Genomic DNA, 26,337 nt, shown 5'->3' with positions numbered 1-26,337 from the left:
GGAGATTTTTACGTGGGGGAGATTTCCCAAAGGAGAGATTCATCACCAGGAAAATTTCCCATGGGAAAATTTTCGGCAAGAGAAACTTTCCATTTGAAAGGATTTCTGGGAAATATTTTCAACACAGGGGAGATTCCTCCCTCACCTTGAAAAGGATCAGAAACTAAATAAAAATAAGTCTTTCTTCAAATAATATGAAAAAAACTTCGTTTTCTTAAAGAGTTAAAGAGGCTGCGTCCCAAAGTCGAACCTTAAAACGTACAGGAATTAGAAGAGGCAGTTGGGGGGCTGCCGCCCCCCAAACCCCCAGCTTTTAAAGACTCTTTTGTACAGGTTTTTTGTTTTTTTGCTAACCCCCCGCTCTTGGCTTCGGAAAGGCCCTCTTTTAATTAACAAAAAATTTAAATGAATGAATAATGGAATAACTTCGAAAAATGTTAAACACAAGAGGACAGGAGAACCATTGCGCCGAAACTAGTAATTAGTAACAATGAAGTCCCCCCCACAACAAAAAACCTGTACAAAAGAGTCTTTAAAAGCTGGGGGTTTGGGGGGCGGCAGCCCCCCAACTGCCTCTTCTAATTCCTGTACGTTTTAAGGTTCGACTTTGGGACGCAGCCTCTTTAACTCTTTAAGAAAACGAAGTTTTTTTTCATATTATTTCTGTACGTTTTTTTAGGACTATAAGAAGACTATTAGGAGAGGCAAACCCCCGCTTTTAAAGACTCTTTTGTACAGGTTTAATTTTTTTTTTCATATTAATTCTGTACGTTTTTCTACAATCCATGGTGGATGTAATTTAATAATTCCTGTACTCCTCGTACAGGAATTAGGAGAGGATCCCCCCCCCCGCTTTTAAATCATTGTATAAAATAGAAAAAAATAGATAGAATGACCGAAATGTTTCTTTTGCTCATAAGAAGCTAATATTCTGTTATCTCTCAAATGATAAGCTGTCCAGGTGTTATCAAAATTTTTTTGATGTTGTGAAAAAAAACCGCCCGTAAGGGACTTGAACCCTTGATCAGAGGATTAAAAGTCCCACGCTCTACCGACTGAGCTAATCACTTGCATGTGTGTAAATATAACTTCTCAATAAATTTTAAAAATTTCAAATTAACATGGGCTCTTATGGAGACGTTAATTAAGTAGCTAATGCGTGGTTTTCTGGAAAACAGGGAAGAGATTATCGGATCGAGCTGAAAATTTCGCGGATAAGCTCCTTGGGCCGTAGGGGACCTTAACTTGTGAATTTCAGCCGATCGGACAACGTTAAAAGGGGGGGGGGGGGTTAGGGGGTCGAAACTTTCGGGGGGTTAAGATTTTCCTACGAAACTTTCAAGGGCACTTACTCGGAGAATTCCACATCGAATGAGTCTTCGTACACCCAGATCCGATGTCGGAAGTGACCTGTAGGCGTCCTAGGAAAAAAAAGAAAATGAATTTTAAGTGGCTATGCGTGGTTTCTGGAAAATAGGGAAGGAGTTATCGGATCGAGCTGAAATTTCGCAGATAAGCTCCTGGGCCCTAGGGGATCTTAACTTGTGAATTTCAGCCCGATCGGACAACGTTAAAGGGGGGCTGGGGTTGACGGGTCGAAACTTTCGGCAAGATTTTCCCCATGAAGGAAAAGTTGGAGGGGGATGAATTTTGCAGGTTTCTTAGTTGGAGCTCGGGCTAGGAAATGCATCCCTCCCCATCCCTCTGCGACCACTGGAACCGAAGATCGCTTAACATTGTCGTGTTTTGCCTCTTTATAGAGGCACGAGTGTGCCTCCTTGATGACAGTACGCTAAGGAGTATATTTCAGGTGGAATCTTAAGCAAGAAATTTTCTAGGGGGAATTTTCGGTGAAGAGAAATTTTCCAGTAGTTATTTCCCAGCAGAATAATTTCACGTGGTAGGAACTTTCTATTGAGGAATTTTTCGCGGGGGAATTTTTCAAGAAGGGGCGAATTTTTAAGATTATCTGAAAAACGATCAGAAATTGATTAAAAAAAAAAAAAACACTTTTTCTTTCTGCTGAAAGTTAGGAGCACGATCAAAACTTAAAACCAACTGAAATTGTTCTGTATATGAGTGGGCTGCCCCCTTCTCCATACCCCGCTCTTTATGCTAAAGTTCTGCCTGTTGTCTCAATTCTTTAAGAATGATTCCTGAAACCTAAGGGCGGTGTAGTTAGAGTCCGAACCTTTTTTAAAAGTTTAAAAAAAGACTTTAGCGTGAAGAGAGGGATATTGGAGAGGAGGCCATCCACCCACCATTATAAACGGAATAATTTATATTTGTTTTAAGTTTTAGTGGCGTTCCTTCAGTAGAAAAAAGTAGTTTTTTCAAACAGTTCGTGGTAAAGAACTGTAGTAAGGAGCGACCCGGCTCAATAGTAAACGATACTCTAAAAAACGGAATTTTGATGCTAAAATATACATCAAAAGAATCGGATTTTCATGTTGATTTTGAATATATAAGGTTCATCAATTAGTCTTCATCATTTAGTCTTTGTCATCAAAAGTTACGAGCCCGAGAAAATTTGCCTTATTTTGGAAAATAGCGGGAAACACCCCCTAAAAGTCATAGAATCTTAACGAAAATCACACTATCACATTCGGCGTATCAGAGAACCATACAGCAAAAATTTCAAGCTCCTATCTATAAAAATGTGGAATTTCGTATTTTTTGCCAAAAGACAAATCACGGGTGCTTATTTATTTTTTTTTTGTTCTTTTCCCCAAGCGTCATCGTATCGATCAAGTGGTCCTAGAATGTCGCAAGAGGGCTCATTATAACGGAAATGGAAAGTTCTAGTGCCTTTTCTAAGTGACCAAAAAATTGGAGGGCACTTAAGCCCCCTCCCACGGTCATTTTTTCTCCAAAGTCAACGGATCAAAACTTTGAGATAGCCATTTTGTTCCGCATAGTCAAAAACCATAACAACTATGTTTTTGGGAATGACTTACTCCCCCACAATCCTTGGGGGAGGGGCTGCAAACTACAAACTTCGACCAGTGTTGATATATAATAATGGATATTGGGAAGTGTACAGGCGTTTTCAGGGGATTTTTTGGTTTTGGGGGTGGGGTTGAGGGGAGGGGGCTATGTGGGAGGATCTCTCCTTGGAGAAATATGTCATGGGAGAACAGAAATTCAATGAAAGGGGTGCAGGATTTTCTAAAATTACTATAAAAGAACAATGAAAAAATAAACATGGAAAAGTTTTTTCAATTAAAAGTAAGGAGTAGCGTTGAAACTTAAAACGAACAGAGATTATTATGAATATGAGGGGTTCTAAAAATACTTTAGCATAAAGAGCGAGGTATTTAGGAGGAGATAAATACCTCGCTCATTATGCTATAGATTTTTTAGTGATCTCAACTATTTATTCTACGGCCTTTCTGATGCAGGGGTCATTCTTAAAGAATTGGGACAAAACTTACGCTTTAGTGTAAAGAGAGAGGTATTAACGAGGGTACAAACACCCTCATATACATAATAAAAATTTAAGAATATAAAAGTTTGTTACGTAAGTTAATTCTTAAGTTACGTATATTTTTTACTAATAAAAAGTTTTTACTAAAAATTAAAATTTATAGTTGCCTTTTCATGTAACCGAAAAATTGCAGGGCAACTAGGCCTCCTTCCCCACCCCTTATTTCTCAAAATCGTCCGATCAAAACTAAGAGAAAGCCATTTAGCCAAAAAGGAATTAATATGCAAATTTCACTTTAATAATTTATGTGTGGAGAGCCAAAATCAAGCATGCATTAATTCAAAAACGTTCAGAAATTACATAAAAAAAACTAATTTTTTTTAACTGAAAGTAATGAGCGACATTAAAACTTATAACGAACAGAAATTACTCCGTATATGAAATGGGTTGTCCCTTCCGCAATCCCTCGTTCTTTACGCTAAAGTTTGACTCTGCCACAATTCTGCTTTTTAAAACAATTAAAAGCTTTAGCGTTAAGAGCGAGGGATTGCGGAGGGGACAACCCATTTCATATACGGAGTAATTTCTGTCCGTTTTAAGTTAAACTAGTTTTTTATGTAATTTATTTAATAAAACAGCTAAAGCGATTGCCTTAAATCAAGAGGCATTAAGATGTACTGATTTTTTCCTTTTTTGTTTTGTTTCTTGGAGCTAAGTGAATGATAATACTAATCTGTTTCTTCCCAAGAAACTAACAATTTTTTAATCGCAAAAAAAGAGAGAGAGTGGGAAAGAGCAAAGGGGAAATATTACTATCTTTACGTAAGTAATTTTGAAAAAGCTTCATTTTTTTATGGGACTTATTTTGTTGATGACTTGACGGTACTTTTTTTATAAACGCGACTGGAGCTATGTTTGGTGGAGTGTCGTCAATGCATACCTAATTTTTTTACGACAAACTATAGAGCAAAAAATTTATTTGAAATAAAATACTGTCAAAACGTATTATCTAAAAACGAAGCGTCAATCAGATTTCGGTGGAAAATGCCCCGTGGAAAATACTTCATTTCGGCGTAAGTCCCTGTTTGACCTTTTGCTGGAAGTTTGGACACCCTTATATGTCAAGTTTATCTTATGTCAGCGCTATAAGTGCTGATGTCACCGTTCACAAAGGAAGAAAAAGAAACTTACCCAGATTGAAATAAACTTCATATCAACTTTTTCTAGATTTTTTGTTTACGCTGTAAAAAAAAAGAAAAGAAAGAGTCCTCCAGTTTAATGTTATTCCAATGAATCCCTCATGTCAAAGAGGTAACTTTTGGTTGTTAGTCTCGGGTTGTATATAATCTCCTTAATTCGAGCAATGCAGATCTGCTACGACAACTCACAAGATGTTCAATAGTGTTTCATCTCTAAATTGATGTTTGATGTTAAATTAAAAAAAATAAGTTTTTCAACTGAAATTAAGGAACAGCATTAAAACGTATAACGATAACAGAAATTACTACGTGTCTGTAGGGAATTGCCCCTTCTTCAACACTTCGCTCTTTACGCTTAAATTTTTTAGCTCATTTAAAAAGCTTCCTATTGTTGTAATTAAACGAATTGTGTTTCAAGAGTTATCACTAAAGAATTGGGACAAAATTCAAACTTTAGAGTAAAGAGTGAGGTGTTGAGGAGGGTGCGATCCGATTGATACACGTAATAATATGTATTCATTTAAGTTTTAATGTTGCTCCTTTCTTTCAGTTGAAAGAACTAGTTTTTTTAAAATTAATTTCTGATCGTTTTTAAATAATGCCAGAAAGTCTGGCCCCTCCTCCACTGGGAAATCCCCCTCCAAATCGAAATATCCTCTAGATAAATCAATTCCGGTGAAAATTTACCCCGGACAATTACTCTTCACAATTCCACGCATAAAATTGAAACGGAAAACAGAAAGCAAGACATTTAAAAAGAATTTTTATAGGAATTATGGCAAATTGGGGCTGAGGAGCGGGGGGAGGGGTCGTGTTATGTCAAAAGGCATAGTTATTGGGTCTTTCAACTATAATGAGTAAAATGGCCTTCTCAAAATTTTGATCATACGACTAGGGTAAATAAGGGGCGTGGGAGGGGGCCAGGTTGCCCTCCAATCCTTCTAGTCACTTAAAAAGAGCATTAGAACTTTTAATTTTCGTTTGAATTAGCCCTTTCACGATCTTCTAGGACCACTGGGTCAAAACGATCACTCCTGAAAAAAAAAAAATTAATAAACACGCATCCGTGATCTTATTTCTGTCAAAAAATACAAAATTCCACATTTTTGCAGATAGGAGCTTGAAACCACTACATTAGGGTTTTCTGATATGCTGAATCTGATGGTGTGATTTTCATTAAGATTCTAATACTGTCAAAGGGTGTTTCCCCTTTTTTCGAAAATCAGGTGAATTTTTTCAGGCTTGTAGCCTTTAATCGGTAAGACTAGAATTTTTTATATTTAAAATGATCATAATAAGCTGATTCTTTTGATATAACTATTGGTAGCAAAATTCCTTTTTTTAGGGTTTCGGTCACTATTGAGCCGGATCGCTCTTTACCTACAGTTCATTAGCACGAACTGTTTGATCCCCTAATTTCACATGCCTTAACATGGTGAACAGAATCTATTGGTATCAGTATCTGATTTGATAATTAAAGGGTTATTATGATACAGTAAGTGTAATTTTCCCGCCTACAGAAATAATGGTCACCACAGTGGTTTTAATTTAATTAAGCCTGACATGTCTCCTATGTATTTTTGATAATTTTTTTCCAAGCATTAAAAATTCCGAAATTGCTCTTACTCGGGGTCAAGGTCGTTGATTACATCAAAATTAAAAGCTCTAGCGTGTTTTTAAGGTTTGAAATCGATCGAAGGGCAGTCTGAATCGTTCAACTCCCCATATATCAGCATAAACACATGACGTATTCCTTACGCCATGTAAGAAAATATCCCTTGAGAAACAATATGAAGAGATATAAAGAAGTTCTCTTGCTAGTAAAAGTTCTAAGGAGTAAACGCCACTTACTGCTAATGGCTTGCAAGTGGTGGGTGACTCTCCCTCCTCTTTTGAGAGTCAAGTTTGCCAGCCAAGACGATCTGAAGCAGGTGTGTGGGGGAAATGGGTACCCGGCGATTACCCATTTAGAGCTGGGTCGACTCTGGCTGAGCTTATAGAGTCACGCCACTGACCCCGTCCCAATCCAAATAACTGGACATGCCAGGGATCGAACCCGTGCCTCTTGGACAAAGAACTCCCAACCCAGCGCTCAAACCACTTAGCCTTGAATCATGTAACCCCTTTGTTAAGTTACTTGATACTAGGGTGCCTGCAGCCATGATTTTGCTTGACTTTTCTAAAGCTTTAAACAGCATTTGTCACAAGCAACTTGCAGTCAATCAATGTGCCGTCAAGCTCAAAGATAAATTCTTGCTCTGGATCCTTGATTTTCTTCACATACAATCTCAATGTGTTCAGCTATTTGATGGCTCTGATAACTGTATTCTTTCTCAGTCTATGCAAGTTTTGAGGGGAGTTTCCTTAGGAAAATGTTTTAGGTCCTACACTGTTAAATATTTTTATCAATGATGCTCCTTCTACTATAAGCAGTAAATTAACTCTGCTTGCTGGTGATGTGAAGCTTCTTGGACCAATCTGATCATGTGACAAAATAATCTTGGACTGCTTGGTCAATGGGCTGAGGCTTGGCTTCTTGAATTCAATATTGTCAAGTGTTGTGTCATTCAATTTGGCAAAATAAATCCTTCTTGCTCTTATTTTCACTCAGGCCCCCAATTTCCTCTGTGAATGACAGGTAATATCCTAAGTAGGGGTTAACCACAAGCTAAAATTCAATACCCATGCTAAAAAGTGTACTGCTGATGCTAGTTCAACTCTGGGGCTGATTTTGTGTACTCTTTGCACTTGTTCCTCCAAAGACATTAGCTTCCTGTATAAGGGACTTGTTTGTCCCTAGCTCAAAATTGGAATATCTCTAGTATAGATATATATATATATAATATATATATATATATATATATATATATATATATATATATATATATATATATATATATATATATATATATATATATATATATATATATATATATATATATATATATATATATATATATATATATATATATATATATATATATATATATATATATATATAATATATATATATATATATATATATATATATATATATATATATATATATATATATATATATATATATATATATATATATATATATATATATATATATATATATATATATATATATATATATATATATATATATATGGTCGAAAATTCGTCATAATTTGCAATTCAAGAGAAATAATTATGTTTCTTTTTTTATCTCCTGTTTCGTGGTTTTAAATATTTTATAACAACTCTTGAATTTTTCTTTTAATCAGCTTTATGGTGACGTCAAAGGAAAGTCACTACAGTTTTCTCTGACTTTTTAGTGATTCTCTGCCATTCTAACTTTCTCGTAAGCTATGTTCGAAAGTAAGAAACTTTTCGATTTGGAAACGTATTTTTGTATTTATGCACATGTAGTTTTAACTTCATTAACCTTTTCATTAAAACATAAAAGAAAATGAAATGTAAAATTGATTGCCCAGCTTGTTTTGCTAGAACAAAACATCAACTATGTAATCAGATCCTAATATTTAAAATCAAGTTTTCTTAAGAAAACAAAAAATAAGTTCTGAATCTAAATTTAATACTAATTTTCTAAATCAAATCATCGATTGGCATATCTTCCTAAAATAATATATGGTTCGTTTATAAGCAATAAATATTCATGCTTTAAATTTTGATTTAGTTAAGTGTAAGCTTTTCACTATATTATACTTTAACTATGACAAATTTTGAAAAATATTTTCCAAAAGAACTTTTTAAAGAAAAGTAAAGAGCTATATTAAAAGTTAAAAAGAATAGAAAAATAAATCATAACTGGAACTTAAGACAAACGAAAATTACACTGAATGAAAAAATAACCTAAGACAAACAGAAATTAAAATGAATAGTCATATAATAATTATGTCTTCGGTGACAGTGCTGCAACAAGTACTCCAAATTTTTACTTAAGTATCAAGTATTAAATACTCATTGTTTTTTTTACTTAAATATCAAGTAATAAGTATTTTTCAAATTGTTATTTAAGTATCAAATATCAAGTACTTGCCAAAATTGTACTTAAGTAATACTTCAAGTACTACTTCAAGTATTTATTCTATATATATATATTATATATTATTATGTATTCTACTGATTACTAGATATTATGTATTCTCCTGATGAGCCCTTGTGTTGGGTTGTTGCCTCTGAATTGTTTGTCTTTATTATTTTTTCTATTGTTTGGTAAATGACGACTTATACTTATTGACGACATGACTGCCTGTCCATGGATTATTCTTTATGGTTGATTGTGTATGGCTATGCTGTTTGACCTATGTGATTGTATGGATGAGTAGGGTTAAGGCCTCATTCAAGTGCTGGTCTATATTAATCACTAATTTAGGAAAACAGTCTTCCTTTTCTCCTTCTGTCTCTTTTTTTTTTGTGTTTGTGCTGTTGCATTGGTGATTTCTCTTTTCATGATATATATATATATATATATATATATATATATATATATATATATATATATATATATATATATATATATATATATATATATATATATATATATATATACATATATATATATATATACATATATATATATATATATATATATATATATATATATATATATATATATATATTTCCTTTAGGAGAAAAGGAAAGATATATATATATATATATACTAGCTGTTGGGGTGGCGCTTCGCGCCACCCCAACACCTAGTTGGTGGGGGTGCTTCGCGCCCCTCCCCCCCAAGCCCCCCCCCCCCAAGCCCCCCCCCCCCCCCGCGCACGTAAGTCGTTAAGCGCCATATTAGTTACGCGCCATTGTAGTTGTGTCCCTATGTCCCACCTGTGAATATAGATATATATATATATATATATATATATATATATATATATATATATATATATATATATATATATATATATATATATATGTTTTTAACTACGTAAAACTTGCGAATATACAACATTCTTTGCTGTCCCATTGTCTGTGCATATAAATAGATTGTTTACCGACTCTTGAAAATGCAACATATAATGGTCCATGGGAAAACAATCCGTATTCAGATCTATACCTCATGATTCTAATGATTGCCCTTGAGCTTTGTTGATGGTGATTGCTAATCTACCATTCCCTGTGTCGCCATCGTCATTTATATATCCCCTTGTGCCCCCCGGCATCCCCTTTGTAGTTTTGTCCCTGTGTCCCGGTCGTCATTTGTGTCCCGGTGTCCCAGTCTGTGATTTCTCTTTGAGTGTCCCGGGCGTCATTTATATTCCATGTGTCCCGGTGTCTCGGTCGTCATTTATATCCCCCTGTGCCCCCCGGCGTCCCCGTTGTAGTTGTGTCCCTGTGTCCCGGTCGTCATTTGTATCCCGGTGTCCCGGTCTGTATATACATTCGTTTTTTAGTTTTGTTTTTCTCCTTTAGTTTTTTCCTTTTTTCTTTTTTTTCTTTTTTAGTTTATTTAGATTTTTAGATTTTTTAGTTTTTTTATTAGTTTTTATTTTTTTTTCTTTTTAGTTTTTTTGTAGTTTTTACCTTTTTTTTAGTTTTTTTAGTTTTTTTTACTTATATCCTGGTCGTCATTTATACTCCCTGTGTCCCGGTGATGAAATAAATTTTTAATTTTTTCCCTTTTTTTGTTTTTAGTTTTTTTTTATTGGTTTTTACCTTTTTTTAGGTTTTTTAGTTTTTTTCTTTTTTTCTTTTTAGTTTTTTTGAAGTTTTTATCTTTTTAGTTTTTTTATTTTTATTTATATTTTTTTAGTTTTCTTTTTCTCCTTTATTTTTCAGTTTTTTTTTTTTTATTAGTTTTTAGTTTATTTTATGGTTTTTTCCTTTTTTTAGTTTTTTTTTTAGTTTTTTATCTTTTTTTAGTTTTTTTTAGTTTTTAAGCTTTTTTAGATTTTTTTATTTTGTTTTCTTTTTTTTTGTATTTAGTTTTTTTTCCTTTTTTTCTTTTTTGTTTTTTTATTGGTTTTTACCTTTTTTTTAGCTTTTTTAGTTTTTTTTCGTTTTTTCTTTTTAGTTTTTTTGTAGTTTTTATCTTTTTTATTTTTTTGTATTTTTATTCATATTTTTTTAGTTTTCTTTTTCTCTTTTATTTTTCAGTCTTTTCCTTTTTTTAGTTTTTTTCTTTTTTAGTATTTAGTTTTTTTTAGTTTTTTACCTTTTTTTAGTTTTTTTAGTTTTTTAGATTTTTTAGTTTTTTTATTAGTTTTTAGTTTTTTTTGTAGTTTTTGCCTTTTTTTAGTTTTTTCAGTTTTTTTTTAGTTTTTAGTTTTTTACCTTTTTTTAGTTTTTTTTAGTTTTTTAGCTTTTTTAGTTTTTTTTTCTTTTTAGTTTTTTTTGTAGTTTTTACCTTTTTTAGTTTTTTTTCTTATTTTGTATTAGTGTGAAATAATTCAGACGTCATATGCGGACAAACCCGACGTCACCTGATCCACAGATCCACAGATCCACACACAGACAACTTATTTTTATATATATAGATATATATATGGAAATCTTAATCAAGAACCAGAATTTCCGTTTTATCGTTTTTAACCGTTTCCCTTGTTCGGCTGGTACACACTCAATGAAGTCCAAGAAAATAATCTTAACCAATTTTTAACACAACGGCTTGAAAGGAAAAGACACAAAATATTTAAGTGCAATCAAAAAAATCTTGATTGGATCAGACATATCACATGACAGGATTAACACAGTGTACGTAGAGTTGAACTTCTGGCGATTAGTGTTCAATTAAATCTGGCACGTTTGAAAAAATACAGGGTTATTCTGAAACATGTGGGAATGATGGAAAAAATATTGAAAGTATTGTTTTCCATTGTTTGGCTGGTACACACCCAACGAAGTCCAAAAAACAATCTGAAGCAATTTTCAACACAACGGCTTGAAAGAAAAAGACTTTCAAAACAATTAAGTGCAGTCAAAAAACTCCTGATTGGATCAGACAGATCACATGACAGGATTAACACAGTGTACTTAGAGTTGAACTTCTGGCGATTAATGTTCAGTCAAATCTGGCACGTTTGAAAAAAAATACAGGGTTATTCTGAAACATGTCGGAATGGTGGAAAAAATATTGAAGATAGAAAAATTAACTTTGGATTGGCTTTAAAACAGATAAAAGGTAATAAAGTAATTCATTCTCTTATTCAATAAGTAAAAGCCTTAGCAACAAAAAACTCAAATTTAAAAGTAAGGAGCCAAGTGAGTCAGTTGCAGACTTTTTTAACAAGAGAAATTAAAGCTCAATAATCAAAAATCATTTAATGGCATGTCTCATCCTCGGCATCTTTACAAGGAAACTGCCTCAAGTTTTCAAGTTGAATTTCAGACACGCTATGAAAATGTATGGCATCTGTATCATTTGGCTGGTTTTCACTCAAGCAAACCGCTTGGTGTTTAGTCAATTCAGACGGTCGGTAAAACTCCCTACAAACATATATTACAAAATCACGGGCCTGCAGCAAGTCCGCTGCAGGCCGGACGGAATGCGTCTGCATTCAGACGCATTCCATACGGCTGGCCAAACTGCAGAATGAATGAATGAATCAATGAATGAACTTTATTATCCGTAAAAGTATAAAAAAAACACAAAGTACGGAGTGTTATAAATAAACAAAAACAAAAACGATAAACAGCAAGAAAAAAATTCAAACCAACAAAAGACAACATGGACTAATTAACCAGTATCAATATGGAAAAAAGGCTGCAGAGGGTCGTAAACGTGAATTACGTAGATAGTCTTTTTACATAAATCATCACTGGAAGACCGAATCCAAGAAGGCATGTCTATTAAACCAAATCGAGCAGTTATTTTTCTGTTTTGGTGGCATCTAGGAAACCGGAGACCGATTTTGCAATATCTCAAATAAGCCGCACGTATGGGGATTTTTCTTACGAAACAGATGAGCCATTCCAGATAGAAACAAAAGCACATGGGCGCAATAAGCGTTATAAATCATGCACAAACCGTTGCGATTTTGTTTGGGGATATTTTTTCGTAAGCGACGCGTAGGTTTTTCACGGCTTGATTCACTAGGGATGAAAAGGTAGTGGAAAATGATGGACCGAAACACAGACCAAGCCAACTAACTAAAGAAGAACATGGCAGAATTGCAGTCCCAGCAATGAATTGAGCGACAGCATAAGGGCTATTAAAACAAATAAACTCGCATTTAAAACGCATTAACTCACAGTCCAATTTTAGATAGCTCATTGGTTAATATAGTAAAATTGGAAAGCAGTCCACGGCGAGTCCGGGCAACAAGAAGAACGTCGTCTGCATATGCAACAGAAGACAAACCAATATTACCGTAAGAAACAGAACTTTTAAGGGGACGCAGGCACGATGAAAGAACACATTTAAATATACTAGAAGACAATACGGCAGAAGTTGCAACCTATCTATTTCTAGCAGCAGTTTTCATACCATGAAGTGGCAAAAAACATGAGACTAAGTCGAAAATCTTCTGAGAAAAAAGGAATAAAACAAGAGCTAAGAGCTCATATGGCACTTGTGACGAGGTCGGAAGAGCCAAGAGCTCATATGGCATGAGCTCTAGCAAAATTATAAGAATCAATAGGTTAATTTAAAAGAAAAATCAGAGGCTTAATGTTGGTCGGCATTTAAAATAAGAGCTCTGAGACACAAGGTCCTTTTAAATATTAAAATTCATTAAGATCCGATCACCCACTCACAAGTTAAAAATACCTCATTTTTCTAATTTTTCCTCTCCATTCAGCCCCCCCCCCCAGATGGTTGAATCGGGGAAATCAACTTTATCAAGTCAATTTGTGCAGGTCCCTGACACGCCTACCAATTTTCATTGTCCTAGCACGTCCAGAAGTACTGAACTCCCCAAAGCACTGGACCCCCCTAACTACCCCAAAGAGAGTGGATCCAGTCCCGTTTCGTCAATCACGTATCTACGACATTTGCTTATTCTACCCACCAAGTTTCATCCCGATCTCTCCACTCTAAACGTTTTCCAAGATTTCCGGGTTCCCCTCCAACTCTCACCCAATGTCACCAGAACTGGTTGGGGCTCAAAATAAGAGATCTGAGACATTAGTTCCTTCTTAATATCAAATTCAAAATACCTCACGAACGGTCATCCGCTCTTAAGTTAAAAATCCCTCAATTGTTGTAATTTTTCCGAATTAACATCCCCTCCAACTCCCCCCAAAGAGAGCGAATCCATTTCGGCTATGTCAATCACGTATCTAGGGCTTGTGCTTATTCTTCCCGCCAAATTTCATCCTGATCAATCCACTCTTAGTGTTTTCCAAGATTTGCAGTCCCCCCCCCCAAATCCCCCCAATGACACTGGATCCGGTCGGGACTTAAAACATGAGATCCGAGTTACGAGGTCCTTCTAATATGAAGTTTCATCCGATGAAATTCAAGATCCGATCTCTCCTTCGTAAGCTAAAAATACCTCATTTTTCTAATTTTTCAGAATTAACCCTCCCCCCAACTCTCCAAAAGAGAGCGAATTCGTTCTGTTTATGTCAATCACGTATCTAGGACTTGAGCTTATTTTTCCCACTAAGTTTCATCCCGATCTTTCCACTCTAAGCATTTTCCAAGATTTTTGGTTTCCCCCTCCAATGTCACCTGATCCGGTCGGAATTTAATGAAAGAGCTCTGAGACATGATATCCTCCTAAATATCAAATTTAATTAAGATCAGATCTAATTTTTCCAAATTAACCGTCCTCCCACTCCCCCCCCCCCAGATGGTCAAATCGGGGAAACAACTATTTCAGATTTAATCTGATCTGGTCCCTGATGCGCCTGCCAAATATCATCGTCCTAGCTTATCTGGAAGTGCTTCAACTAGGAAGACCAGGACTGACAGACCGACAGACCTACAGAATTTGCGATCACTGTATGTAACTTGGTAAATACCAAGTGCCATACAAAGTAATTTTCTCTGGGAATGGAATATTTGGTTGAAGGTTGGCTTCAGTATGATTTATTTTGGAAAAGGGTTATTTCCAGGCTTTGGGCAAGCCATGGGTGGAAGTAGTTATAGGCCCTACTAAACTGAAGGAAAACTCGACTTTCTTAAAACTTGAAACCCCCTCCCCCTCGCCCTATTTTAGATAGGGCTTGTGATATCAGAGCTCGATATGAGCCCTGATCCTAGTGTTGGTCTAGCTTTCATTTGGATCCGTTGCTCCATTCGTAAGGTATACTAAATTAAACCAAAAGCTTCACTGAGATCCATCAATCTCTCGCAAGCTACACTGAATTAAATGAAAAACTCAACTTTTCATTAAGCTTGGGTCTCCGTCCCTGAACTCAATGCATACCATACTCGTAGGCATCTTTATTCAATTTTCATCGAAATTCATCTCCATATGCAATTTACAATGAATTAAATAAAAAACTAGAAATTTTTTTAACACTTAAAGCCCCATCGCCCTAATTGAACTCAATTTTAAATCCAAATAGTTGAATTTCAATACAAATCTGACTGGCGGTAAATAGGTGATAATACCTGGATGATGATATGCCATTGTTTTAATTTTTTTGGATCCAATTAGCCAACATGGCTACCTAAGACGTTGCAAAATCCGTCGGTCCGTCTGTCTGTCTGTCCTTCCGTCTGTGTAATCACGTATTAGGTGCCAAGGTGCCAATTTGGTGCCAAGGATCATGAAACACATCAAATTGAAAGATGAAGACCCTAGATCAAATAAAACAGGGGGGAGAGGGCTTTACCAGCTAAAAACAGTTTTTCGTTTAATTCAGAGTAACTTGCGACTGGAATGATGGATCTGAATGAAAATTGAACCGAAGAGGCCTAAGACCATTACACATATCAAGTTTTGAGATAAAGACCGTAGCTCAAATTTAACAAGGGGGAGTAGGTTTTAATTCCTGAAAAATTTAAGTGTTCTATTTAATTTAGTATAACTTGCAAATGGAGTAACGGATCCGAATGAAAACTAGACCAAAGATGGCTAAGATCAGGGCTCATATCAAGTTCTGGTATCACAAACCCTATCTCAAGTAGGGCGAGGGGGAGAGGGTTTCAAGTCTTAAGAAATTTGAGTTTTCCTTAATTTAGTAGGGCCTATAACTTATGAATGGAGTGACAAATCTGAAGTCAGATTCGTCTGAATACCTGAATTTGCTGGAACGAATTTGACAAAATACCACTGCATTGGATACAGCTAGAATTGCCTAGACTTTTTTATTGCAGACATCATTTAGATGGGCAAAGATTCATAGCTTCAGTAGTTTTACCAATAATAGGGTCCTGAAGATGATGAAATGGTAGAAATCTGGTTCAGTTGACGAGACGACAAAACTTAATACTAATGTCAGAAATATAAGCCCAAATTGACTACAGTATGCAACATTTAGCACAAAACAAGGGATTTTAGCTCACTGTCGACCAGTGAACTGTGAAATAATTTCAATTTTCTTTGTTATATAACTTTTAAACAAAAATTAAACCAAGTGTTAATCATACTATAATTTTTTCGTCAAAAACAAATACCTTATTTCATATCCAAAAAAGGGTATGGGGCTATATCTGAGTTTACTCTAAATCTGAAGGGTGATGTTTTCTTGTACATTGGGAAAGCATAGACACACAAAACCTATATCTGAGTTTGCTCTAAGCCTAAAGGTGATGTTTTCTTGGACATTGCCAAAGCACACACACACAAAATTTTCGTGTCAAAGGTAAAGTATTTGAAAAACAAGTACATTAAAAGTATCTTAAGTAATAAGTATTTCGTAATCTTGCTTAAGTATCAAGTAATAAGTACACCCTAGAGTTTTTACTTAAGTACAAGTACAAGTAATGGAAAATTTTACTTAAGTAGTACTTCAAGTAAAAGTACTTCAAGTAAGTGACATCACTGTTTGGTGATGTCGACCCCCCCCCCAGAGCCCTCTAGACAAGGGCTGTAAGTTATGCAGATCGCCCATTGCTTACATATAACATTGGTTATTGAGAAGAGGGGCCAGTTCGACCTTTGGTGCTCAAAAAGACCAAGGGTGGTCAGGTGAGGCTTTCAGAGAATGTTGAGGTGAGCGTTGAATTAAATCAAAACATGCTATGTTTATACAGTTTGTCAAAAGGGTGTAGCTGACGAGTGACTGAGGGGGATAAAGTTGGAACTTTCAGGAAAGATAAGGGGGTGATCAATCGACAAAAATGGCAATATTTACACGCTACCACTACTTCTAATGTTTCTACTGCTGGCAGTACTACAACTGATGCTTCTATAGTGACTACTACTACGGCTGAGAGTAATAAGGTGAAAATTTCAGTACAAGTTGAGGAGGAAGTTGAACTAAATTAAAACGCACAATGGGTATACTTTTTATCAAAAGGGCATAAAGGGAATATCATAGCAACAGATTATAGTGTTAAGTTGAAACTTCCAGAGTGTCATGAGGGGTAGGTTTAACTGACCAAAAGGCGGTGCATACTACTACTTAGTACTACTGCTACTAGTGTTAGTAATACTACTAATCCTACTATTATTGCTAGTACTCCTACTACTTCTAATGTGAGTACAACTACAACTAAGGCTATATGTATAAAGGTGAAAACTTCAGAGGTATTAGTTAAACCTTCAGGGAACGGTGAGGGCGGCGTTGAACTGAATTAAGGCAAACTATGTACATGTGGTTTATCAAAGGAGTGTATTAGCAACATATCAGCAACGGCTTAAGGTATTAAGCTGAAGCTCCCTGGGCTACAAATATCACTACCAGTTTTGCTACTACTTTTACTACTACTACTGCTACTATTGAACTAAATCAAATAGCTTAAGTGCGTCCAGCTTGCCAAAATAGACCAGGTTGTCAGGGCATCCCGGCGGGATATGTTAGGACTAGAAAAGGGTATACAGTAGAAAGTTTTAGAAAAAATTTATGTTGCCTTAAAACTAAATCAAGAGTCACTACGTGCGTGCTGGTTGTCAACAACATTTCAAGAACGACTAAGGGTATGAAGTTGGAACTTTCGACGCTACTACTCTTAGTACTTTTGCTGTAGCTATTGAACTGTATCAAAAGGGTTTAGGTGCATCCAGGTTGTCAAAATAGCATAGGCACAATGTATTAGGAATTGCAACATTTTTTTCAAATGTATTAATAGTAAGCAAAGATATGTATTCTAATAGAGAAAACAAAAAGATTTAAAATATTCTTTTCTTTGTCATTTAAAACGACTATGTTAATCAAAAACGGAACAAAACTTAATTTTAAAAAAACTGTTTCCATCAAAAAAGTATTCAAGGAAAAAGAAAGAGCAACATTAAGCTCTCTCTCTCTCTTTCTCTCTCTCTTTCTTACTCTTTCTTTCCCCTACGTTTCTGCATTTTTTTTTCTTGAGCATTCAATATATCTTTGTTTTAGGAAATCGCCGCTGTTCTTATCAACTTTGAGCGTCACTGTGATTGGTTATCGAAAGAAGTCAAAATCAGGTATGACTCTTTTCTTTCAAACAGTTAAAAGTTTTGCTATTTTCTTATAGTTTGCACCCATGTCCTCTTTTTTGCTTGTTTATTACAAATTTGACGAATCTTGGGCCCAGGAGCTAGGGCATTCTCTTTGCCTCACCCGCTCCCTAAATAGGGCCCCTGTTTATGGTATAAAAGTATTTTGATTTTTGAAACCACAAATTGTTGATCAACTGGGAATGGAAATTCGGCCATTTTAGATATGTTTCTCACTTTTGAGATCTAATATTAAATTATCTGATCTGAGCCGGAAATATAAAATTCAGCTTGTGCAGTGAAACCGGATCTTCTAGAAGGGTCTCACCTGTGCGTCAGTTCAGATGGATCGAGAAGGTTGAGGAGGGAGTAGGGAGGATCGTACACCGCCCTTCCTAAAATACACTAAAAGTATCACGGAAATCAAACAGTTCGTGGTAACGAACTGTAGTAAGGAGTGATCCGGCTCAATAGTAACCAAAACTCTAAAAAATTGAATTTTGATATCAATAGCTACATCAAAAGAATTGCATTTTAATGCTGATTTTAAATATATAAGTTTCATCAAGTTTAGTCTTACCCATCAAAAGTTACGAGCCTGAGAAAATTTGCCTTATTTAGGAAAATAGGGGGAAACACCCCCTAAAATTAGCCTTATTTTAGAAAATAGAGGGAAATACCTCCTAAAAGTCATAGAATCTTAACGAAAATGACACCATCAGATTCAGCGTAACAGAGAACCCTACTGTAGAAGTTTCAAGCTCCTATCTGCAAAAATGTGGAATTTTGTATTTTTTGCCAGAAGACAAATCACGGGTGAGTGTTTTTTTTTTTTTTTTTTTTTTTTTTTTTTTTTTTTTTTTTTTTTTTTTTTTTTTCAGGCGTAATCGTATCGACCAAGTGGTCCTAGAATGTCGCAAGAGGGCTCATTCTAACGGAAATTAAAAGTTCTAGTGCCCTTTTTAAGTGACCAAAAAAATTGGAGGACATCTAGGCCCCCTTCCACGCTCATTTTTTCCCAAAGTCAACGGATCAAAATTTTGAGATAGCCATTTTGTTCAGCATAGTCGAAAATCATAATAACTATGTCTTCGGGGATGACTTACTCCCCCACAGTCCCTGGGGGAGGGGCTGCAAGTTACAAACTTCGACCAGTGTTTACATATAATAATGGTTATTGGGAAGTGTACAGACGTTTTCAGGGGGATTTTTTTGGTTTTGGGGGTAGGGTTGAGGGGATCTTTCCTTGGAGAAATATGTCGTGGGGGAAGAAAAATTCAATGAAAAGGGCGCAGGACTAATCTGGTCACGTTAGAAAAAAACGTCAAATTCAGAGCTTAATATACAATGCTGGGTGTTCGGAGCCTCTCTATTATGGAGTGTAATTTGAAAATAACACAACTATACGAGCGATAAAACATATATACCACAACCATAACTCAACTAACGAAAGAACTGCTAAGAGATAACACAACTATAAAGCGAAAACAGGTGAAAACTAACGAGAAAATAAACGAACTAAGAGGTGGAAGGGGCCCAGAGAAAAAATATAATCCTTTTCCAATTTTAAGCCTAACTTCCGCAAAGGAGTAATAATGTCAGAAGCCCCGAAATACCAAATTATTTTCTTTTTCCTATAAGACTGGGGTAAATGAAACAGAAACTTACAATAGCGGAAATATAATATACACAATTCAGCCAGATCTTGTCTTTTTTTCAGAATAGGTGAAATACCAGATAGGAAAAGTATTGAATGGTCGCAAAAACTAGTGTATAGCAATGCAAGCGCTTTTCAATAATTAAATAAAAAAAACAAGTTTTTTTTAACTGCAAGTAAGGAGCGACAGTAAAACTTAAAACGAACAGAAATTACTCCGTATATGAAAGGGGCTTTTCCTCCTCAACACCCCGCTCTTTACGCTAAAGTTTGACTTTTTCTCTTAACTCTACATTTTAAAACAGTAATAAACAGTAATAGAAACGTTAGTTAAAAACTAAAAGTTATAGTTGCCTTTTTATGTAACCGAAAAATTGGAGGGCAACTAGGCCTCCTTCCCCACCCCTTATTTCTCAAAATCGTCTGATCAAAGCTAAGAGAAAGCAATTTAGCCAAAAAAGGAATTAATATACAAATTTCATTTTAATAATCTGTTAATCTGATTCAATACAAAAAATTCAATAAGATTGGACAAGTCCTATGGTGGAGAGCTAAAATCAAACATGCATTAATTCAAAAACGTTCAGAAATTAAATGAAAAAAACTAGTTTTTTAACTGTAAGTAAGGAGCGACATTAAAACTTAAAACGAACAGAAATTATTCAGTATATGAAATGGGTTGCCCGCTCTTCAACGTCTCGCTCTTTACGCTAAAGTTTGACTCTGCCACAATTCTATTTTTTAAAACAATTAAAAGCTTTAGCGTAAAGAGCGAGACGTTGAAGAGCGGACAACCCATTTCATATACTGAATAATTACTGTTCGTTTTAAGTTTTAATGTCGCTCCTTACTTACAGTTAAAAAAACTAGTTTTTTTTCATTTAATTAGCTTATTAAGACCATCATTTAGGCCTTTTTTAGAGTGAAAGAATGGCAGGACCCGTTTATTGATGAACAGTATTACAAAAATTGAGAAAAAATACTTGCAATTACTACTGGAAATAAGCTGACAGTTTTATATGTATAGTCTAGGAAGTGTGTGAAAAAAAAGGGCCTAAACAGGAAAAAATTAGAAAAGAAATAATTCTTTTACCACTCAGTTCAGAAAAATGTGCTGATTCCAAATATGCAAAGTTTGCTCATCTAGCTGTTCCAAAAATATGTTCTTTTTTCGTGTTTTTATATATAGACGTACAAAAACCAAACTGATGTTTAAAATAGGGTAATAGATCACAGTGATTATGAAAATCAATTTTATTTGAACGTAAAATGAAAACTTGGTTTTTTAGATTGAGGTCGATTTTAAGGAGGTGAAAGTCGTGCTTCCATGTAAAGGAATACAACAACAAAACTGATGTCTAGAATAGGCTATGAGATCATGGGATTACAAAAACCACCTTTATTTGAACGTAAAACTAAAAATTAGGTTTTTTTGAGTTTGTGGTTGATTTTGAAGAGGTGGAATTCGTTTTTCAGTATAAAGACGTATAACATTAAGATTCATGTCTAGAGTAGGGTACTAGATCACGGGGATTGTGAAAATCACCTTTATTTTAATGTAAAAGAATTGTGTTTTTTTAGGTTGATTTTGAGGATGTAAAATTCTTTGTACGCAGAGCGTACGGTGAACTAGGATCTTTATCTTCAGGCAGTTATAGTTATGTTACCGTGTTTCGCTGCGTCCAACCATTTCCTATATGCGAAGTCCGCCAGGGTGTACCTGCAAAATCTGAAATAGCTAGAAACTACCAATCCCGACGTGCTCGACAGTTTTCAGAACGGGAAATATGTTAAAAATTTTGAGTGGGTCTGTCGTCAAATCTGGTCATTGAGAAGATCGTCATGCGCTCGTTGGAAACTAGCGGTGGTCTTACAAGGGGAAGTGGCATGAATGAGTTGCAGAGACTTGGTTACTTTCAGGACCAACTTTTAGTGCAATTAGTTCGTCATGCAGTTCCGTTGCCAGAACTGCATGATTGCATTTGGAAGTCTTTCATCAAAAGTTGACTTTCCAGTTTTATCTGATTTCTGGGATATATATGGTTGTGTTAGTTTTTACTTAAATTTTCCAACAATCAGAATTAATTTTCATTGTGCTCGGTAATTCAAGGCTCATTGACATTTAGATTTTACTTGTAACCTGACTCAGGCAATACCAATTTTTAGGATCATTTGAGACCAAACCCTTTCCCAATGGAGGATTAGCTTGCACCTGGATTTACTAAAAACTGGAGTTTTACTTACTTAATTAAGTCCCATACATCTTCATGAGGTGTTTTGGGACTGCTAGTTTCATAGTATTATTGAACAGTGTTCGATACGCTGCTTTGTGTGGGACAGTTCTGAGCAGTTGGATAATACACTGCTGGTCGAAATTGTCAGTCCATCTCTTCCAAGGTCTTCCTCGCGATTGGCACCTTCGACTGTCGTTTCAAGTTACTGTCTTTTAACTCTGCATATGATCTTGTCTAGTGACTTCAGTCTTCTTCTGATTTCTTCATTTGTGACATGGTCAGTATATATAATCTTTTATGTCCGGTAAAGGGGCCTCTTTTCAATTTCTATGGTTATACTCACACTATAAAGAGATGGATTTTTAGACGGTTCGAATGGTGGCTGGATATCCATAAGTTTTACAGTCCTCTGAAACTAATGCTGACCAGGGCCAGGTGGCTTCTTATGTCAGCAGTTTGGCAATTATAAGCAATTAACAGCCTGACTTAGTGAAGGAATCGGACCAACTGTTTCCACTAGCTCAACATTAATTGCTATAGATGGAGGGTTTGGGCTGTTCTCCCGTGACGTAATCATGACTTTGATTTAGTTTGTATTAATCTCTACCCTAATCGGTTTCATTACTTAGGTAAGACTGTCTGCCTGTCTTTCGAGTTCTTAAGTCGTTATAGCTAGCTGATCCATATCATCAGTACAAAGTTGGTAGAGCTCTGTGTTAAGCCCGATGTATTGTTCCATTAGTAGGTACACTATAAAAATTTGATCCTTACGTCTTGGTCGGAAGCCAGCTAGACACCAGCCAGTGGCAGGAACGATGATTGCTTGGAATCTATGGAGAAGAATCTTACTCACAATTTTCTTTTGCTGGGATTTATGCTAATAAACTGGTAATTTATCACGCTCTTTCTTTGAGCCTTTTTGTGGATTTGGTACTATTTCTGGCTTACACCACTATTTTAGGAAAAGTATAGTGTGGGACAGACAACCTGGTCTGTTGTGGGACAGACCAGGTGGCTCGTATGATTGTGTCGCATAGTTCGAAAATATCATTTGAGCCAGCATTTATTAGATCTGCAGTGGCACCGTCCGGTCCCAGATTTTTACATCGTTTTAGGAATTATACGTTTGCTTTGGTCTCAAGTCTTAGTGGAGGTGGCTTAGTGGTGGGGTAGTACGTTCTGTGATTGGGAAGGAGCTTAGGACGCTCGGGTCTCTCAGGAATTCAGTTTACATGAAATCGATTTTATTCAGATTACTAATAATAAAAAAAAAACTCCCGAAAGATTACGATTGACTAGCATTCTTAAATGTAATTCTAATAGTGCAGTGTTAAATTCAATTCTTAGCGTGTCCTTAAATTCAATTCTAAGACTGCATTCTTAAATGTATTCTTAGTGCAGTCTTAAATTCAATTCTTAGCGTGTCCTTAAATGCAATTCTAAGACTGCATTCTTAAATGCATTCTTAGTGCAGTCTTAAATTCAATTCTTAGCGTGTCCTTAAATGCAATTCTAACACTACATTCTTAAATGCATTCTTAGTGCAGTGTTAAATTCAATTCTTAGCGTGTCCTTAAATGCAATTCTAAAACTGCATTCTTAAATGCATTCTTAGTACAGTCTTAAATTCAATTCTTAGCGTGTCCTTAAATGCAATTCTAAGACTGCATTCTTAAATGCATTCTTAATGCAGTGTTAAATTCAATTCTTAGCGTGTCCTTAAATGCAATTCTAAAACTGCATTCTTAAATGCATTCTTAGTCCAGTCTTAAATTCAATTCTTAGCGTGTCCTTAAATGCAATTCTAAGACTGCATTCTTAAATGCATTCTTAATGCAGTCTTAAATGCAATCCTTTGCACATCTTTAAATGTAATTCCAAGACTGCATTCTTAAATGCAGTCTTAGCTGGTTTAAACCTTGGAATAAATACTAAAATCCGATCCCTTGTTTTTGACGGTACAGGGTTTTGAAAAGTGCTGAATGCCATTCTGAGTGAATTTCATTGTGAATCAGCGAATCCTCATTATCCTGTATGGACCTTTCTTGAATCATCTAGGTATTCGCAACGATCGACTACAGCAAAATATTGCCTTCATTAATTTTTTTAATATACAGTTCCTTCATAGGGGTTTCAGTCATTAGTTTATTTATTCATACAGTTTTTTTCTACTGTATGGGCGTAGATTATGCTAATTAAAAAGATTTTAATGAAAAGAAAGATCTGCAAATATCTTTCTCTTACGAGTCCCCTTTCTCTTTCTCGTGCTCAACTATTCAGAATTCCGCTTCTTTTTCTTGTTAGGTCAAACTTTAATCTATAAAACTTTTAATCTTCCTTGGAAAATTAGGAGAAAACATCACATTAAAAATTCAGTCGTTCTTTTGGTCTTGTCCGTGTTTCGGAGGGATTTAAAAAATTCAGGTCACATCTGCGAGTTTTCGGATGTTTGTTTTTGTTGAGAAGTTGCCTTCTCAAAAGAGAGTTAAGTAACTGTGACTCCATTGATGTTTAGAAAGTTGAACGAATTTATAACATTGTATGTCTGTTAGAAATTATTTATTTTATGCTACTTGTCTAGGAGTTCTAGTGATGAAATAAGTTAAACATTATGCTAATTAAATGTATGTAGCCAATATGCATCTCCTTTACAATAAAGTGACAGTGGGTTATTGCTGGTAATAGAGGTGTATGGACCCCAGAAGAAGTGATTTAGACAAGTTAGAATTCTATATCTCATTTTGATAACAGCTCACATGTGCAAGCGTCTTCAGGTTTTTTTGCTCTCAGAAGTGGTTTTCCAAAAGGAAGTTTTATTAATTCCGTGTTTGCCTGGTATCATGAAAAGACCTGAAACATTAGATAAATTTGAAATTTTCTTATCCTGTGACCCTTTTGGGTATAGTTAATAGTAATGATTAGAACAAAAATTCAACAGTCAATTCAAATCCTTTTTATACAAAAACCCTAAAAAAAAAAAATCAGCAACAGTATGAAACTTGTTTTTTTTCGTCATTATTGCATAGCAATGGTTTAGTGCTTCCGTGATTTTAGAAAATGAAATGTTATCTCTACGCAAGACACAACCACTTTCAACTCTTTTTTAATTTAAAAACTTGCGTGCTGGGTTTTAAGTTTGTTGTTAGCTGTGGAGTAAAACAATTCCAGTAATCAATTTTATAAAACAGTTCGTAGCAGCGAACTATAAGTAAGGAGCGACCCGGGTCAATAGCAACCGAAACTCTAAAACGGAATTTTGACACCAATAGGTACATCAAATGAATCGGCTTATTATGCTGATAATTAAAAAAAACAATTTTTTTTAGCTGAATGTAAGGAGGGACATTAAAACTTAAAACGGACAGAAATTACTTCGTATATGAAAGGGGCTGGTCCCTCCTCAACGCCCCGCTCTTTACACTAAAGTTTGATACTTTCTCTCAACTCTACTTTTTAAAACAGTAAAACAACTTTAGCGTAAAGAGCGGGGCGTTGAAGAGGGACCAGCCCCTTTCATATACGAAGTAATTTCTGTTCGTTTTAAGTTTTAATGTCGCTTCTTACTTTCAGTTAAAAAAACTTGTTTTTTAAAATTAATTTCTGAACGTTTTTGAATTAATATATGTTTTGATTTTGGCTCTCCGCAGATGAATAATTAAAACAAAATTTGCATATTTATTTTTTTTTGGCTAAATGGCTTTCTCATAGTTTTAATCGAATAATTTTGGGAAAAAAGGAGCGGTGGAGGAGGTCTAGTCGCCCCCCCCCAGTTTTTTGGTTACTTAAAAAGGCAACTAGAACATTTATTTTTTTACAAACGTTTTTATTAGTAAAAGATATACGTAACTTACGAATTAGCTTACGTAACGAACTTTTGTATTCGTATGTTTTTATTATGTATATGAGGGGATTTACCCCCTCAGATTTGAATTAACCTGATGATGACAGGCACAGGTCCTGTCGAAATTATCGTTAGAAGAAAAAATCAGTCACCTGACATCCATAGCTTAGGTAAGCTTATTACCTTCTATCATCAGTACCTCGCTCTTTACAACAAAGCTGAAGTTTTGTCCCAATTCCTTAAGAATGACCCCTGAATCACAAAGGCCGTAGAATACATAGTTGAAATTACTAAAAATACTTTAGCGTAAAGAGTGAGGTATTGAGGAGGGGACGAATCCTCTCATATGCGTAGTAATTTTTGTTCGTTTTAATGCTGCTCCTTACTTTCAGATGAAAAAACTTTTTCATATTTATTTTTGTATTGTTTTTTTTTTTAATAATGCTAGAAAATCCTGCGCTCCCTTCATGGAAATTTTCTTCCCCCAGGACAAATTACTCCATGGAAAATTCCCCTAAC

The 26,337-nt window shown here is 35.2% G+C and overlaps 1 protein-coding gene across 5 annotated transcripts in view; it reads left to right on the top strand.

Annotated features, from left to right (window-relative positions):
- LOC136027371 (calmodulin-binding transcription activator 1-like) overlaps window positions 1–26,337 on the top strand; it is a 286,895-nt gene that overhangs the window by 54,077 nt on the left and 206,481 nt on the right. For all 5 annotated transcript variants that reach the window (XM_065704557.1, XM_065704554.1, XM_065704556.1 and 2 more), the window contains exon 4: window positions 18,007–18,074. In XM_065704557.1, the coding sequence (XP_065560629.1) occupies window positions 18,007–18,074 (68 nt within the window). The remainder of the gene's footprint in view (window positions 1–18,006; window positions 18,075–26,337) is intronic.

Source organism: Artemia franciscana, chromosome 5 (genome assembly GCF_032884065.1).
Source record: "Artemia franciscana chromosome 5, ASM3288406v1, whole genome shotgun sequence".
In the NCBI taxonomy this organism is placed as follows: Eukaryota; Metazoa; Arthropoda; class Branchiopoda; order Anostraca; family Artemiidae; genus Artemia; species Artemia franciscana.
The sequence above is the reverse complement of the archived record's forward strand: the minus strand, read 5'-3'. Positions and strand labels throughout refer to the sequence as shown.